Genomic DNA, 16,296 nt, shown 5'->3' on the forward strand with positions numbered 1-16,296 from the left:
TTGTATTCACTGTTCATAACAAAACATCTGATCTTATCTGCTTTTTCTACACATACTCTGAAGTTTTTCTTTCTTCAAACCAGAAGAGTTTGGAAGAACTGCGCATGATTTGGCATATGATTGTATGATCCCCAAAGTTCTGTATCTATTGAATGATACTGATTCTGCATCAAAGCCAGCAAGCAGTGGCATATGATAGCAAATGTGTATTCTTCAAAGGGAAATCACATGGCCACCATGAAAACAAACCCAAATATGTCTATGGCTGAACTTATCTTAGCTTCCATCTCAAAAATCATAGATTCCACAACGTGCACTGAAGAACATGGACATTTTATTGAGATTGGAAGCTACTTTTATCGAGCATCTATGGCCATTATAGAGCTACAAGCAATAGACCCAATAAGATTTGATGAAATCCTCCAATCTCTAAACAAAAGCATCAATCTTGCAAAGGATCTTCTGGAGAAGTTCTTGACAGGCATTCAACAAGCCTCAGATTCTGAACCCATTAGCATCATAGATCCACTAAAAGAGCTGATAAAACAAATGGGTGAATGCTTGAACAAGGTAGCAACCTATAGTTTTGAGGATCAGAATTATGTGAAAATGGCTATTCTATCACTTTCAGATGAGATGCAGAATATATCCTCTAAAATTGTCACAGCTCAAGCCGTAATTAACGAGCAAGAGATGCGAGCTTCTTCGTCGGATGAACAACCAGAAGTTATTGAAAATGATCTATACCCCATTGACATGGACTGGGACACAAACAATACACAATCACCAGTTGAGTCAGAGTTGAGTGAAGCTGTTAAGTATAGAAATGTCACAGAAGTTTCGACAAAACGACCCTCGACAGCTAACTACATAGAGCCTCTTTTCGAGACCTTCATCTGTCCGTTGACGAAAGACATCATGGATGATCCGGTTAGCCTTGAAACGGGAGTGACATACGAAAGAAAAGCAATCGTCGAGTGGTTTGAAGAGTTTGAAGAATCTGAGGAAGTTTTCTGCCCAGTCACAGGGCAAAAGCTTGTGTCCAAAGCTGTTAATTCAAACAGAGCTCTGAAGTCTACAATAGACAAATGGAAGGAACGTAATGAGATAGCAACAATCAAAGTCGCACGAGCTGCTCTGTCCCTAGCCAGTTCAGATGAAATGGTGCTCGAGGCAATCAAAGACCTGTCGAGCATCAGCAAAGGAAAGCAGTTCAACATAGAACGGATATTCAATTTTGACATGTTGCCTTTGCTCGTCAAGTGTCTGGAGTACAGAAACAAAGATGTTAGATATGCACTTCTTGAGTTATTGCATCAAATGGCAGAAATCAATGAAGACAACAAGGTTCAAATTCACTACAACTGTCTTATTATTATATAAAACAAACAAAAGTGCAGAAGTTTGGACACATCTTTTACTATTTCTTATTATGCAGAAGATAATCTGTAACCAATTGGACATGTCAAGAATGGTCAATCTACTATCAAGTGGTCACAGGTCAATCCGGAACACATCTTTGCTTCTGTTGCATGAGCTTTCAAGAACACAGTCATTGACTGATCAAATTGGTTCAGTAACTGGGGGGATTTCGATGCTGATCGTTATGAAGGACGATAGGTCTGATGAATTTGCTTCAGAAAAGGCAGATGAAACCTTGAGAAACTTAGAGACATCTCCAACTAATATCAAGCTCATGGCAGAATATGGACTCATGGAGCCCCTAGTAAGGCATCTTACTGAAGGTAAGTGTAAAATTCTCACGCTCCCAACTTAAAAATCATTAAATGTACATAACAGGTAGCATGGAAATTGGTTGCTAATTCAACGATCACACTTTGTTAGAAACCATGACCTCCATAATGGAATGATATTAACCACTTTGAGCATAAGCTCTCATGGCCTTGCTTTTGGTTTCCCCAAAAGGCCTCATACCAATGGTGATAGTTTCCTTATTTATAAACTCATGATCTTCCTCTTAATTAGCTAACGTGGGACTACTCATTTCAATAATCCTCAATAATCCTTCCCTCGAACAAAGTACACCATATAGCCTCCCTTGAGGCATATGGAGCCTTCGAATAGCCTCCGCTTAATCGAGGCTCGGATCCTTCTTTGGAGCCCTCGAACAAAGTACACCCCTTGTTCGATACTTGAATCACTTTTGACTACACTTTCAAGGCTACCAACTTCTTTGTTCGACACTTGAGGATTCGATTAGCATGACTAAGTTAAGGGCATAGCTCTGATACCATGTTAGGAACCACGACTCTCCACTATGGTATGATATTGTCCATTTTGAGCATAAGCTCTCATGGCTTTACTTTTGGTTTCCCCGAAAGACCTCGTACCAATGGAGATGGTGTTCCTTACTTATAAACTCATGATCTTCCTCTTAATTAGCCAATGTGGGACTACTCCTTTCAATAATCCTCAACACACTTCACCTCAGAATTTAATATTGTTTTTGTTGCATTTAAACTCGAAGCAAGTAAATAGGGGCAATTTCAAAACAATTACGTAATTTAAATACAGGTAATGAGTGGATGAGAATAGAAATGGCAAGCTATCTTGGGGAGATTGTTATTATACAAGATTGTATGGCATATGTAGCTGAGAAGGCCTCTCCAGCTCTTGTCGATATGGTGCACGAAGGAGATACACTTGTCCGAAATGCGGCATTTAAAGCTTTATTGCAAATTTCATCTCACAGACCTAATGGTGAAATACTTGCAAAAGCTGGAACTGTACAAGTCATGGCTGAAGAGATTTTCACTCGTATCATCTGTGATGAACTTAATGATCCAAAAACAGAAGCAGCTGAAATTCTGGCAAATATATGCGAGTCCAGTCTCGATCTTGAGACACTTCAAGTTAATGCTCATGGCTCCACTATGAGCTCAGATTATATAGTCTACAACATCATCGACTTGCTCGATATCTCGACCCCAGATGAATTTAGCAAGAGCCTCATTAGAATACTATTATGCTTGACAAAATCTCCAAAAGCAATGGACACCATTGTTTCAGGGGTAAAAAGCACTGAAGCTTGTGATACCCTCATAGAGTTCCTCAATAGCCCAGATGAAGAACTTGGAATTGTGGCAATAAAACTGCTTATATCACTGTGCCCTTACATGGGCTTCACAATGGCAGAAAGACTCTGTGAAACCAGTGATCAAGTGGAGAATCTTATCAGTAGCATTACTTGGACAGACCAAGTCACAGAGAGGCAGGCACTTTCAGCAACATTCTTAGCAAAACTACCTCACCAGAGCCTGGCTCTAAACACCGTTCTTGTGAAGAAGAACATTGTGTCCAAGATCATGGAAACAATCGATCAAATACCGAGCGGTGGAATGGGAATGAACAGGTATGCAAGTACTTTGCTAGAGGGTTCGGTGGGGATTCTTGTCAGATTCACATCAACACTTCATGATCCACAAATGTTGTTTATAGCAAAATTTCACAATTTTACATCAGTATTTACTAACCTGCTGGCGCAAACATCAAGTGATGAAGTTCAAAAGCTATCCGCCATTGGGTTGGAGAAACTCTCATCAGCATCCATGAGTCTATCAAAGCCCCTAGACACTAAAAGAAAAAGGGTCATAAAATTTCTCCACATACCCAAGCTTCTATCGCTAGGTTCATCAAAGAAGGGTCAGTTACGAGTATGCCCAGTTCATAAAGGGGCTTGCTCTTCACAAAACACATTCTGTTTAGTAAATGCAAAAGCAATTGAAAGGCTATTGAGGTGTTTAGACAATGAGAAGGAAGAGGTAGCTGAGGCAGCTCTGTCAGCCATTTGTACGCTTGTGGATGACGAAGTGGATGTGGACAGAAGTGTGAGCCTACTAAACGAATTTGACACAATAAAGCATGTCCTGAATGTGGTGAGAATGCACAAGCAAGAATCTCTATGGCATAAATCCTTCTGGTTGATAGAGAAGTTCTTGCTCAAAGGTGGGGAAGTCTCACTTTCCAATATATCACAGGACAGATCATTGCCTGCAATATTGGCGGCTGCTTCACATCAAGGGAGCAGCGAAACAAGGCAGATAGCTGAGAAGATATTGACCCATTTGAATATGGTACCAAATTTCTCTTCTCCTAACTATACTCTATGATTAGTGTATATTGACACTGTACAAATGAGAAGGAAAAAGTAAGTTTACCCAGTTCGTAGCTCCTCGAAATAAGCTGCTGGCTGCGTTTGCGAAGCTGGGTAACTTCAGACATCACCTACAATATATCATCGTGCGATCAAAAGGGTGTCCTTCGAACAAGATGGAAATGAATTCATAATAATTTGAGGTAAATTTGTACGAACAATCGGCATATGCATGCCGAACTAGAACCCAAATAAAAGGGAGAAGGCTGACCTTTTCTCTTCAACGTCATCTTGCTTGCAGCATGTCTGGATATATTAATCAAGGCGAAGATCATAATTTTAAAAGGAAAAACTTCGTTTATTTTAAAATCAGATCTAACGATAATCCCTAAGAAACATGAACCTTTTAGTTTGTGTTTTACACCACTTGAGCATTTCAATACTGGTCGGATCATATACACACCTGTTAGTATGATAGACATGTGTTAGACTCGAGCTATACTAAGTCCTAAGTCCATGAGTTCAATATTTGTCAAATATGTCTTGAAGCAAAATACATCAAACACACTTTTTTGAAGCATATAAATGCATAATCGTAGAAGGAAAAGTCCTACCATTTTTAGCCGGTTGTGAGTGAGGATGGATTCGAACCCCCGACACCATGATTCGTAGTCACGCACCCCGTCTCCACTGAATCTGTTTCCGAGGCACCCTAGAAAAAGGAACCTTTCCTCTACCCAACTATTTGCCTTGAATTTCATTCATGTAGAGATATGTGTTTATATATTTTAATACATGTTTCATTTTTATGACCCCACTTCTAAATTTTTTAAGAAATAACGTGTTACTAAGTTTGTTGTCGTATTTGTGTTTTGAATCCATACCCGTTCTGGCTAGAATAATCACCAAAAAAAAATACTTAAGATTTAAAAATAGTTATCTTAGGCTTGTAATGAATATTAAACAAACAAAACATTTGGATGTCACCTTGCTTGACCAAAGCCTGAAAACCTGCATTTTCAACTTCATCTGTACCAGATAATAACATAACAGAGCAGGCGTAAGGCCGGCAATAGCGACCCATTGCAACCACCACCTCTTTCTTTGTATTAATTTCTAGTAATCTCTGTCGTGTTCTTTGTAAAAGTGCTTCGGTTTGGCCGTAGCAGTTGGAAAGGCTTCCATCCTTTCCATCCAATCTCTGATGATTTTCCCATCATCGTGTCTTTTAGAGGTGCCTGCTGACTCGTTCTCATTTCGCTGGGATATCCCTTTTCTTGATATTCAAGATTTGACAGTCCTTTTCATCATTCACTTGGGCAATATTTGTAGAGCCTCTCTAAGGAAATGAATATGACAGCATCAAGAACAGTTCTAAAAAAAACCCTTTGATATTGACGAAATCAAATGCACCACACTATTTTGTTCCTTGTCTCTAGATAAGACAGGGTGGTGAAAAAGAAAACCCACCTAAAGTAGAACTGTTCAAAGTTGAATAACTCTCAAAATTGATCTTTTCTCGATATCCAGGTGAGTTCTTTGTTCACATTATGAACTCTCCTCTATATAAAGTCAAATTCCCATGTCGATCTTGTTGCTTACAAAGGCAAAACAGTCTACTAGGATAAGTTTGTAAGACTAACAATATTTATATCCTGGGAGTGTCTAGCAGCTGGAATCATTAATCTTCCTCTGAAGAAAATGGCTTCTTTCTCTGTGGAGGATTTTGTGGGGAATGGGGTTCTCAAGGATCTGCTTCCAACTTTGCTGGAAGAAGGCTGGGATGATGTACCAACCTTGAAGGTTATGAATTCTGAGGATATGGATGCCATAAAGATGACACAACAACAAAAGGTTGGTAATCAGTACTTTTTCTTGTTCTAATACAGAAACACACTCCAACAATATAAGCAATTTCAGATGTCTATGTCTGTCTTGATTTCTGTAAGTAGAAACATGCATATATTTCATATAAGTAATGAATTTGCATAGCTTATCAAAAGCCTTTTGAACAATTCATAGGCCCTTCATTTTGTTATGACAGGAAGCAGTGGAGATCAGAACTTACCTGCATGACAGATCTCTGATGCAGTATGGGGACAGGCTAGAGTCCTCAGGGAAGTGTTTGCCCGAACTTCTAAGCTTGAGCGTTGAAGATTTAACAGCTCAATTCCATATGAAGAGAGGCCACATAGCACGTTTCAAGGACAGAAACAGTTCATGTGCGGATCCCTTGACCAAAAAGTCTGATGCACCTTCTCCATCTACCAGCATCAAAAGGACTTATCAGTCTAACAGCTCAAAGCGGATGCAGAGTATGAGAAGCCGAACATTTCAGGACAGAAAAGTTGAGGAAGCTCTGAGCGATTTCAAGATTGAAGAAGGATATGTATTCAAGGGGATTGTTGCAGCAGAACCAGCCGGCCATAGGGCCTGCGCTTGTGTGCAACCTCCTCCTATTGTTGACAAAGTTGCTCCTTATTCTGCCATTGAAAACATCTCCATTCAGAAATTAACTCCCGAGTATAAGATTGGAATGGAGCGTTTGGTGAAAACTAAGACTCCCCCAATGAAAGCTTCAGCACTATGGCAGAATAAGCCTGCCATAATCCTCTGTATTAGACGTCCTGGGTAAGTTTAAACATGTTTCTTCTAGACCTGACTTTAAGTTGCAGACCACTAGCTTTTGACACATAAACTTAAAAGGCACAAACGAAAAGAGACTCCCTAGCTCCTGTAGATGTGTTTTGTGTCACCTTTCTATATTGTTAATGGTGTTTGAGCCATCTAGAGGGAAAGTGATAACTTAAATCTCTGAGTTTGAAAACAGGTGCATCATGTGCAGAGCAGAAGCTCACCAGCTATATACCAGAAAACCGGTATTTGATGCACTGGGATTTCAACTATTTGCTGTAATTCACGAACACATAGAATCGGAGGTATTCATAAAACTTCAAGCTCCTTCTACCCATCAAATCTGTTTGGCTGAAATTGTGGTGATGCAGGTGAAGGACTTCTGGCCCAGGTACTGGGGAGGCACTGTAATCTTTGACCATGGTAGAGGATTCTTCAAAGCCCTAGGTGGTGGCAAATTAATGAAGGACAAATTCCTATCTGGATTTCTTTTCAACCCTCGAGCCATAGCAAATTATAAGCGTGCAAAAGCTATGGGAGTGAAGCAAAACTTCAACGGAGAAGGAGAAATTAAGGGTGGTCTGTTCATTCTTGGCACAGCGAAGAGTGGTATTGCTTACCAGTTTATTGAGCGGAACTTTGGGGACTGGGCACCTCTTTCTGAAGTAATTAACATCTGTACAAAATTACAGGTAACTCTTGCTGCTGTCTCTAACCTTCTATCCAGTATTAAGATCATATTGTAATCACCTATTCTTTCACATGATACAGAGCCAATCACAAGTTCCAGGGTCATCCATCGAAACATCCCAATAAGATAACCGAAGTTTATCCCTAGTGTACTACAAATTCTCATCTGGAGTTTCTATATGGTTCGCAGTTGATACTTTCAACAACATATAAGAAATGTTGCCATCTTTCATCGTTCCTTTTTCTCAGATGTGCTTTAATTAATTTATCTGGCCTGGCTGTGTTGTACAGAAGAGCTTTAATGATTGCTATGCTTGTTCTTATCATTTGACAACTTCATGTGTACCTACCGGGTTTAGTTTGAAAGCAATTTCTGCTCTGATAATTAACAGGGGAACCCAGGAATACTTTGCAACATACTGCTATGCATTATTCTAAAACCTTCAGTAATGGAGGAACGGATAAAAGCGTCTTTATTGAAGAAAAAAACTTATGAGTAAAGGAAAGGTACAATACAACAAGACAATAACCCACTAAGAAGCTACAAGTGTCTAAGAAACAAAATATCAATTGGGAAGAATATCACAATTCCAAACAATTGTGCATCAATCATATTCGACCTTTAACGAAGGAAAAATGATGTTTGAGAAAAATATAACTTCATTAAATATTACCTTGAGAACAAGAGTGAAAAGTGAGGGAAGTTGTTTCCTGAATTATTGTAAATAATCTTCTGTGGAGATGCAGCAAAGAATGGCCTGTTCCAAACCCATTTCCTCATGGGAATCAATCGGCAGAAAAGGTGTCAAAACCACTTAAGAAACACAGATCAAATAGTTGTGTCGCCATCCTACATGCAGGCTTGCAGCCGAAATAGAGCACTTGGCCTCCATCATTTAAAGCAACCATCAGATTTTACACGAGCTAGAAGTATTTCCAATATTTATCAGATGAATTCATTTCAATACCACTTCCAGATTTACTGAACGGCGTGAAACTCATGGCTCATAACATAAAATATGGCACAACAATTCTACACATTCGAGATGGATGGTAGGTCTCACACTCGCATAAAACTGAGTTTGTTACTTGCATAACAATTCTGAGGTTTCAACATCTTCGAGTGAGGTTTTAGATTAGAAAAAAAGCTACCAGAAATCCCCACATGAACACACTCCATCCTTGAACAAATGGAAACGGACTGCATCCCTTACAAGTATCTCTCTCTGGGTGATCTTAGAAATGTACTTCGTGGCATTGTGGCAATCTCCACAGACCCTGAGATTTTTTACAACTCGTATTTGAAGGCCATCAGGTATAAATATCAAACCAAAGGCAATAGCAAGTTTTTCACTATGATGATTAAGCATATTAATCTTCTCCGACTTCTCAACATCATGGAGAACAAAACTCATATTGGGCACATACCCTTCATCAATCATTTTTTGGTACAAACTTTCCAACTTGGCATATATCTGATCTGAAAATGGACTCGACCTGTCATCTGCGGAGAAAATATGCACTTTGTTTTTATATTTGATCCAACTGTATCCTGGTTCCTTTTTTACGCCCTTTTCTCTCATTCCTTTCCTCAATTTTGCTACATCATCCCATTTTCCTTTTGCAGCATAAATGCTTGATAATAAAACATAGCTAGCAGGGTTCTGTGGCTCTAGTTCATAAAGAGACTCAGCAGCCCATTTTCCAATTTCCAAATTCCCATTAAGTCTACAAGAACTCAGCAATGTTGCCCAACCGATAGCATCAGGACTGAAAGGCATCTGATTAATAAAGTTTTTTGCTTCTTCTAATCTCCCAGCTCGGCTAAGAAGATCAATCATGCATGTATAGTGATCAGGGATTGGCGTAATTCCATGTTCTTTTACCATACATTCAAAATAATGATAACCTTTCTCCACTAAACCTGCTCTACTACAAGCTGATAGAACTCCAATGAAAGTAATTCCATCAGGTACCAAACCATGGGCCAACATTGTTTCGAACAAAGATATTGTTTCATTGGCTTTTCCAAATTGTGCATAACCTGAGATTAAAGCTGTCCAAGAAACTTCATCCCTGATTTTCATTTCATGAAACAACTGGTGGGCATATTTTATGCTTCCACATTTACCATATAGAGTGACAAAAGCATTTGAAACCGTAAGAAAACCAATTAAACCAGTAGCTAAAGCTTGGGCATGAAACTGGGCTCCCTCTTCTAGGCTTGCGAGGTTTGCACATGAGCTAATTACACTCCCTAGTGTAAAATCATCAGGATGAATATCATTTCTCTGCATATCACGAAAAATCCTAACAGCTTCTTCACTGTAACCATTCTGGCCATAACCAACCAGCATTGCTGTCCATGATATTACATTCTTGTGCCTCATTTTTCTAAACACTGCTTCCGCATATTTTACATTCCGACACTTGCAATACATATCAACTAGAGCACTTCCTACGAAGATGTTATCTTGATAATCAGTCCTAATAATATAGGCGTGAATTTGCTTACCTTCACCTAGTGCCAGAACACCGCCACAAGCAGTCAACACACTCCCAAAAGTGAACTGATCCATGCCCAAACCTTCTGTTCTCATTTCTCCAAACTTGTGGATTGCTTCTTTGAACAAACCATTTTGGGTTAGTCCAGTTATGATTGTTGTCCATGAAATAGAATCTTTTTCTGGCATTTTGTGAAACAATTGATCAGCTTCGATGATAAATCCACACCGCAAAAGACCAGTGATCATAGTATTGTACACAACTGTATTCTTCTCAGGCATCTCTTCAAAAATCCGTTTTGCATCATTGATGCATCCCGTTTTCGAGTACATATCTACCAAAGGACTGCCAACAAACTGATACGATTGATAACCAAATTTAAAAATTTGCCCATGAATCTGCCGACCCAATTCAACAAATCCTCGATTAGACGAGAGTATTAGCATAGTAGAGAATGTAATCCTATTCAAGTTCACCGACCCTTCCTCTAACATCATGTTATAAACTCTAACCGATTCGGAAACAAAATTACTACCCGCATACCCCGAGAGAAGCGAGTTCCAAGAGACCACATCATGCGTCGGCATGCGATTGAAGACCTCTTGCATCTCGTGGAGGTGACCCAATTTTGAGTACGCCGAAAGCAGCGTGTTCCATGAAAAAAGGTTTGGGTGAGGAATTTGATCGAACACATTCCGTGCATTCTTCAAGTTGCCAAGTTTCCCGTAGGTATTGACGAGATTATTAAACAGAAAGGTTTCTGGATTAGGTACAGTCCTGATGATGCGGCAGTGAAGCTTCTTAACATGAGCCTGATTCCGAGCTTCGCAGCAAAACTTAAGCACAGCAGCGTAGTGATTTGATGAACAGGACATATTCCCTTCTAAAAAAACCCCCCAAAAAAGAAAAGAACTTGGCGGGAAAGAGCGTTGCGATTAGATTAACAGTTCTCCAACAATCAAAAGCAAAAGGTACTAATCCGAAGAAGAATTACCCGAATTCCTTTGGACTGTCGACCATTAGCGCTCCAAACTCATTTTTCCGCTCGCAAGATCCGGCACCAAGCCCAGTCCAAGTCCATTGATCCAATGCGCGCTACTTCGAACGCCCATGTCTCGGACCCAGATTTAATCATTTCTTCAAATAAATAATGCAACCTTTGTTAACCTTCCCGCTAAAAATATATTAACATTTTGAGTTTTTTTTTTTTTTTTTTTTAAAAAAAANTTTTTTTTTTTAAACAAAATTTATTATTAATATTTTACCAATTTTGATAAAAATTAATTCAAAACCGACCACATCTACATCAAGTAGATTAACTAAATTTAGATATTTGAAAGTACAGAGACCAAAATGATATTTTAATCTATAAAATATTTTCGTGTCCTAACTCACTTCACACCATCTTTTATATGGTTATCGACTTAAGCATGATAACAAAAATCATTACGAGTGAAAGACTTGAATCTACGACCACATATAGGTCATAGTTTTGGAGGGTTATACCAAACCAGAACATATCTAAGACATGACAATAAATGACATCAGGACACAAAAAGAATCACAGAAATGATGCGCAAAATCCAAACCCAGAAAGAATCATGGCAGACGGTGGGCATTTGGGAGAGTTGGGCCAATCGGGTGTCTTCATTCAAGCAACGGACCGAACGACTTCCTCCATCCACCATGAAAGCCAAAGATTCTTTTATATCATTATCGACTTCCTCTATTCACAACATCTTTTATATCGTTATCGACTTAAGCATGATAACAACAATCCTCACGAGTGAAAGATTCGAATCTACGACCACGTACAAGACATGGTTTTGGAAGGTTACATCGAACCAGAACAAATTGAAGACATGACAGTAAATGACATCAGGACACAGAAAGAAGCACGGAAACGAAGCACAAAATCCAAACCCAGAAAGGATCAAGGCCAACGGTGGGCATTTGAGAAAGTCGGGTCAATCGAGTGTCTTCATTCAAGCAACGGACCGAACGACTATCCACCATGAAAGCCAAAGATTCTTTCATGCTTGATGCAGAAGAAAAGCAGTAATAACAAACCCATCAAGTTCTTTACTAAGATACAGACATTTCGTTGATCTCAACTTCAAAACTCAAATCCTTTAACACTAAACAAGTTGTTCCCTCTACAGAATTGTAAAAATTACACCCAACCCACTTCAGCTCAGACACTATCAGCTGTGTTTATCAGCTGTTCCTCGGTTTCCAGACATCGGCCTCTATACATTGACCAAGGCAAGCACTCGCCTAGAATCCGAACCAACAAGAACATAAACTGCTTCTCTATCAGGTCATTGAGTTCTTGGCGATTGTCGGGACTCGGGAGCTGATGTTCTGCCTCGGTTACCAGCTCGAGTATCACAGCTTCAAGTACGGTAATGGTATGTTTCGCACTACCACGAAGTAGAAATAGTTCGTGGCGAAGTATCTCGTATAGTACTAATAGTAATGCACCTGTACATGAAGCAGAAATGGTTCATGGCATTTAAAAAGACATTTCAGTGTTGTTCAACTTTTGTATTGCCTGGTGAATCAGATCCTGCAAGAACAGACCAATTTATGTCTCAGTTCAAGGACTTTATGATAGCGTTTTCGATGTCGATATCGTAAGGAGTAGCGATTGTTGTACCTTCAGCTGCTAAACCATTAGGGGCAGTGGACATCCCAAAGCTCATCTGCACAATGTTATGGAGTTCACCATCCCACATGTTCTTGATCTGTAGACACAACTTTTTATACATTTATTGATAAACATGCATAAAATTTTCATTCATTAAGGTAATTAAGGTGCTACCTGAGTCGGCTCCTTAAATACCCCGGACCTCGGCATCATCTGGGAACTTATTGTGCTTCTTCTTAACGTCTCCGAGCTCGCTATGGCAGGGAAACTGACTGGGATAAGTCCACGATGAGAGACATGAGGCGGGGGACAAGCAACGGGCATATGTGAAGAAAATCCCAATGTCGACGAGGGACCAGCTCGAGATTGAAGAATCTAAGAGAAAATTATGTGTTAGAGCCAGAACATTCGTGATCTGATTTCCTTACGAACTCGAACTCGCACTTACATCTTTCTCTAGAAGTTCATCGATGTTAATATCCAACCTTGGATTGACGGTAGCGAGTTTCATTGATAAAAACTGCAAATGCCATGGATGTTTAAACAAAGATTTCGAGATCAGAAGTGTAACAGCTCAAGCTTGCCGCTAACAGATATTGTCCGCTTTGACTCATTACGTATCGCCGTCAGCTTCATGGTTTTAAAACGCGTCTATTAGAGAAAGGTTTTCACACCCTTATAAGGTATGCTCGTTCCCTTCTCCATCCGATGTGGGATCTCACAATCCACCCTCTTTGAGGGCCCAGCATCCTCACTGGCACACCGCTCGGTGACTGGCTCTAATACCATTTGTAACCGCCCAAGTCCACCGCTAACAGATATTGTCCGTTTTGACCCGCTACGTATCACCGTCAGCCTCACGGTTTTAAAATGCGTATATTGGGGAGAGGTTTCCACACCCTTATAAGGTATGCTTCGTTCCCCTCTCCAACCGATGTGGGATCTTACAATCCACCCTCTTTGAGGGCCCAGCGTCCTCGCTGGCACACCGCTCGGTGACTGGCTCTGATACCATTTGTAACAGCCCATGCCCACCACTAACAGATATTGTCCGTTTTGACCCGCTACGTATCGCCGTCAGCCTCACGATTTTAAAACATGTCTATTAGGGAGAGGTTTCCACACCTTGGGATGCTTTGTTCCTCTCTCCAACCGATGTGGGATCTTAGAAGAAGTATATGTTACATATCACCGTCAGTCTCACAGTTTTAAAACGTGTCTGTTAGGGAGAGGTTTCCGTACCCTTATAAGGTATTCTTTGTTCCCCTCTCCAACCGATGTGGGATCTTACAATCCACCCTCCTTGGGGCCCAGCGTTCTCGCTGGCACACCGCTCAATGACTGGCTCTGATACCATTTGTAACAGCCCAAGCCCACCGCTAACAGATATTTTCCATTTTGACCCGCTACATATCGCCGTCAGCCTCACGGTTTTAAAACGCGTCTATTAGGGAGAGGTTTCCACACCCTTATAAGGTATGCTTCGTTCCTCTCTCCAACCGATGTGGGATCTCAGAAGAAGTATATGTTACCAACTTCCTCAAGGTTCAGAGAAATCTCATAAAGACCAACAGAAAAGATATCTATCTCGAGAATATACTAAAGCTGTGAAGCATATAAACGGATTTTCGTACCTCAACTTGTCGTTGCAGAGACTGAACATAGTTAATGATCTCATCGAGCATCACTGCCTTCCCAGTCACCTGAAAAAGAATACTTTAATCGTGTGAACATAGATATCGATGTGATTCGACTGTCTAACGTACAAATTTAACCATCAAACCTTGCTGCAACCAGGCACTAGTTCTTGAAGAAATTTCATCCTCTCACTGATTTTCTCCCTCCTTGCCTGTATTAGAACTCAAAGTCAGCATAGAAAAGTTACTCTAATATGCTTTGGAAGAGTAAATGCAATATAAATTACCCTTTCTGCAAGACTATGGCTGTTTGTCGCCTGGCCTCTTCGAGCTCGAACATGAATATACTCTTCCTTTGGTGGATCTAAAGGTTGAGACGCCTGTTTACCGTGCTTTACTGTACCCTTGTTTGCGGTCGAGCTCGGGTTTTGATCTCCCTTTAGCTGAGATTCAGTATTATCCTTAGTTTGTTGCAGAGGTCCATTGACTTGATCAAGTTCAGCCTTCTACTCAAAATAAAGGACAGCAAAGATTCAAAACTAACGAGCTAATTATCGATAAACTCTCCTCACCAACACGAACGGGCGAAAAAGAACAAGAACCATTAATTAGTACCTGTCCACTCCTTTTCCTTTTCTTTGCAGCGAGGCCCTTAGCAGAAACTTCCTTACCTGCAACCTCTAACGTGCATGGCTCACCCGAACCATCGCCACCGCTAACCTCAGCTTCATCAGATTCATTAGCAGAACCATCAACAGCATGTTTACAACAATCGTCCAATTTCAAAAGGCTTCCATGTGCTGCATTATGCAAAGAAACAGGCTTGGAAGCTTCACTATTAACCGTATTTCCTTGGAATCGTCCTCCAGCTCGAGATACCGAACCTAACCCGTTTCGTCTAGGAACATCCTCCTGTCTCTCAGGCATTACTACTCCCATACCTCTAGAAAAAACGTCCATAGGCTCAGGAATATCAAAATGGCCAATAACATCACCAAAATTTCCACCACTAAACCAGGAGAACCTGGCTGCACGCTCAATAAACGAAGAATCAGCTGGAAGTTGAGATAAGCTCGGCGGGATTGCATTAAGGTAACCTCCCCCTTTCAACATATTATTGGACAAGCTCCAGCTGATATCAAGTGTTTTGTCATTGTCACTGCTCAAAGGAACAGGACAGCCAATGGTCTTGTTAATTGCTATGTCGTTTGAAGTTCTACATATGTTATGTTCTTCGAGGAGTCCCAAGTTTTGAGAATTAGCTGCTTGTTCCCAAATGGTAGAGCTAAATGACTCAACCACATGAGCAGTGGAAGAAGAACAACCAGCCATATCCAAAGACATACAATCCTGTGGGCTACTTACTACTCTAAATTCATCTCCGCCGCCAATATCCATTAGACGTATAAGCCACCAAACCTTTACAATTGCTACTCACACCAAGCAGAATCTATGGGGTTTTGACAAGAAATAGCCTTAAACAAACGCACCCAATTCAAGAAATCAGAGACGGTGGTGGAAGAATGTGAAGCTTGAGACTGAAAGAACAAAACAAACCCAGAAGGGAGCATAAAAATGAAGCAACGAAGACATTATTTATGAAGCTACCATTTCCCAAGCCCCCAAAAGGCAAGAGAAGCTAAAAACGACAGTTCAAAGAGAAGCAGAAGAGCAGTCAACTGATAAAAACAAAGAAGAGGGCATTGATTTCAGCACAATAAATAGACGTTCAAAGCCCTAAGTCAGTGAGTGAGCAGAAGAAGCAAAGGAAAACGGCACCAAAAGGAGCAAAAGAAAGATACCCATTTCAGATAATGTACCATTTTCAGTACTCCATAGCTCATTCAAACTGTTCTTCAAATAAACTCCATTGAATTTCGCCTTTATGTTCGAACCCCCTTTTCAGTTTTCAGCTCAGAGCCTCTCAGCCCCTGCTTCTGTCGCGCCTCACAGAGATGCTCACACAGAAAAAGGAAGATTTTATAGCAACAGAGAGAGAGGGAGTGTGTAAATATATTCAAAGAAATGGGTGAAAGGGAAGCCACAATGGTAAAGCTTTGTGCATT

The 16,296-nt window shown here is 40.4% G+C and overlaps 4 protein-coding genes and 1 long non-coding RNA gene across 8 annotated transcripts; 2 read left to right on the top strand and 3 right to left on the bottom strand.

Moving 5' to 3' along the window:
• Window positions 1–161: 161 nt before the first annotated feature.
• On the top strand, window positions 162–4,159 carry LOC111802643 (putative U-box domain-containing protein 42). Its single transcript, XM_023687076.1, has 3 exons — window positions 162–1,347; window positions 1,439–1,745; window positions 2,536–4,159. Exons 1-3 carry the CDS (start codon window positions 193–195, stop codon window positions 4,128–4,130), a joined length of 3,057 nt encoding a protein of 1,018 aa, XP_023542844.1. The 5' UTR covers window positions 162–192; the 3' UTR covers window positions 4,131–4,159.
• LOC111802647 lies at window positions 880–5,093 on the bottom strand. The gene is made up of 5 exons (XR_002816278.1): window positions 4,729–5,093; window positions 4,386–4,577; window positions 4,179–4,245; window positions 3,495–3,594; window positions 880–1,266 (listed from the first exon to the last, which is right to left on the bottom strand). It is a non-coding gene; the product is annotated as an uncharacterized LOC111802647 (long non-coding RNA).
• Window positions 5,094–5,519: 426 nt separating this feature from the next.
• Window positions 5,520–7,772, top strand: LOC111802646. The gene is made up of 6 exons (XM_023687082.1): window positions 5,520–5,644; window positions 5,787–5,968; window positions 6,159–6,745; window positions 6,945–7,053; window positions 7,120–7,440; window positions 7,520–7,772. The coding sequence occupies exons 2-6, from the start codon at window positions 5,816–5,818 to the stop codon at window positions 7,562–7,564; spliced, it is 1,215 nt and encodes a 404-aa protein (XP_023542850.1). The 5' UTR covers window positions 5,520–5,644; window positions 5,787–5,815; the 3' UTR covers window positions 7,565–7,772.
• On the bottom strand, window positions 6,528–11,054 carry LOC111802644 (putative pentatricopeptide repeat-containing protein At1g68930). Of its 3 annotated transcripts, XR_002816277.1 has the most exons (3): window positions 10,938–11,054; window positions 8,113–10,855; window positions 6,528–6,597 (listed from the first exon to the last, which is right to left on the bottom strand). XR_002816277.1 is itself a non-coding variant. In XM_023687079.1 (2 exons), the coding sequence occupies exon 2, from the start codon at window positions 10,816–10,818 to the stop codon at window positions 8,587–8,589; it is 2,232 nt and encodes a 743-aa protein (XP_023542847.1). In that variant the 5' UTR covers window positions 10,819–10,826; window positions 10,938–11,054; the 3' UTR covers window positions 7,886–8,586. The 3 variants fall into 3 exon arrangements, 2 of the variants coding, with proteins under 2 accessions (XP_023542847.1, XP_023542846.1); XM_023687079.1 differs by lacking the exon at window positions 6,528–6,597 and having other exon boundaries at window positions 7,886–10,826; XM_023687078.1 differs by lacking the exon at window positions 6,528–6,597 and having other exon boundaries at window positions 7,886–10,855.
• Window positions 11,055–11,905: 851 nt separating this feature from the next.
• Window positions 11,906–16,296, bottom strand: LOC111802645 (transcription factor bHLH49-like). Of its 2 annotated transcripts, none has more exons than XM_023687080.1 (9): window positions 16,051–16,296; window positions 14,846–15,768; window positions 14,518–14,736; window positions 14,377–14,442; window positions 14,228–14,296; window positions 13,042–13,113; window positions 12,768–12,968; window positions 12,603–12,690; window positions 11,906–12,512 (listed from the first exon to the last, which is right to left on the bottom strand). In XM_023687080.1, exons 2-9 carry the CDS (start codon window positions 15,626–15,628, stop codon window positions 12,472–12,474), a joined length of 1,539 nt encoding a protein of 512 aa, XP_023542848.1. In that variant the 5' UTR covers window positions 15,629–15,768; window positions 16,051–16,296; the 3' UTR covers window positions 11,906–12,471. The 2 variants fall into 2 exon arrangements, with proteins under 2 accessions (XP_023542848.1, XP_023542849.1); XM_023687081.1 differs by having other exon boundaries at window positions 16,033–16,296.

This window comes from Cucurbita pepo, chromosome LG09 (assembly GCF_002806865.2).
Source record: "Cucurbita pepo subsp. pepo cultivar mu-cu-16 chromosome LG09, ASM280686v2, whole genome shotgun sequence".
NCBI lineage: Eukaryota > Viridiplantae > Streptophyta > Magnoliopsida > Cucurbitales > Cucurbitaceae > Cucurbita > Cucurbita pepo.

Bases quoted from the DNA above. Each gene is read 5' to 3' on its own strand.
- LOC111802646 (XM_023687082.1), top strand. From the start codon at position 5,816: ATGGCTTCTTTCTCTGTGGAGGATTTTGTGGGGAATGGGGTTCTCAAG. The intron at 5,969-6,158 runs GTTGGTAATCAG...TTGTTATGACAG, and splicing joins AGATGACACAACAACAAAAG to GAAGCAGTGGAGATCAGAAC. The intron at 7,441-7,519 runs GTAACTCTTGCT...CACATGATACAG, and splicing joins ACATCTGTACAAAATTACAG to AGCCAATCACAAGTTCCAGG.
- LOC111802645 (XM_023687080.1), bottom strand. From the start codon at position 15,628: ATGGATATTGGCGGCGGAGATGAATTTAGAGTAGTAAGTAGCCCACAG. The intron at 14,443-14,517 runs GTAATTTATATT...GTTCTAATACAG, and splicing joins GCCATAGTCTTGCAGAAAGG to GCAAGGAGGGAGAAAATCAG. The intron at 14,297-14,376 runs GTTTGATGGTTA...ATTCTTTTTCAG, and splicing joins TAGTGCCTGGTTGCAGCAAG to GTGACTGGGAAGGCAGTGAT.
- LOC111802644 (XM_023687078.1), bottom strand. From the start codon at position 10,963: ATGGTCGACAGTCCAAAGGAATTCGG. The intron at 10,856-10,937 runs GTAATTCTTCTT...TTTCCCGCCAAG, and splicing joins GACAGTCCAAAGGAATTCGG to TTCTTTTCTTTTTTGGGGGG.
- LOC111802643 (XM_023687076.1), top strand. From the start codon at position 193: ATGATAGCAAATGTGTATTCTTCAAAGGGAAATCACATGGCCACCATG. The intron at 1,348-1,438 runs GTTCAAATTCAC...CTTATTATGCAG, and splicing joins AAATCAATGAAGACAACAAG to AAGATAATCTGTAACCAATT. The intron at 1,746-2,535 runs GTAAGTGTAAAA...ATTTAAATACAG, and splicing joins AGTAAGGCATCTTACTGAAG to GTAATGAGTGGATGAGAATA.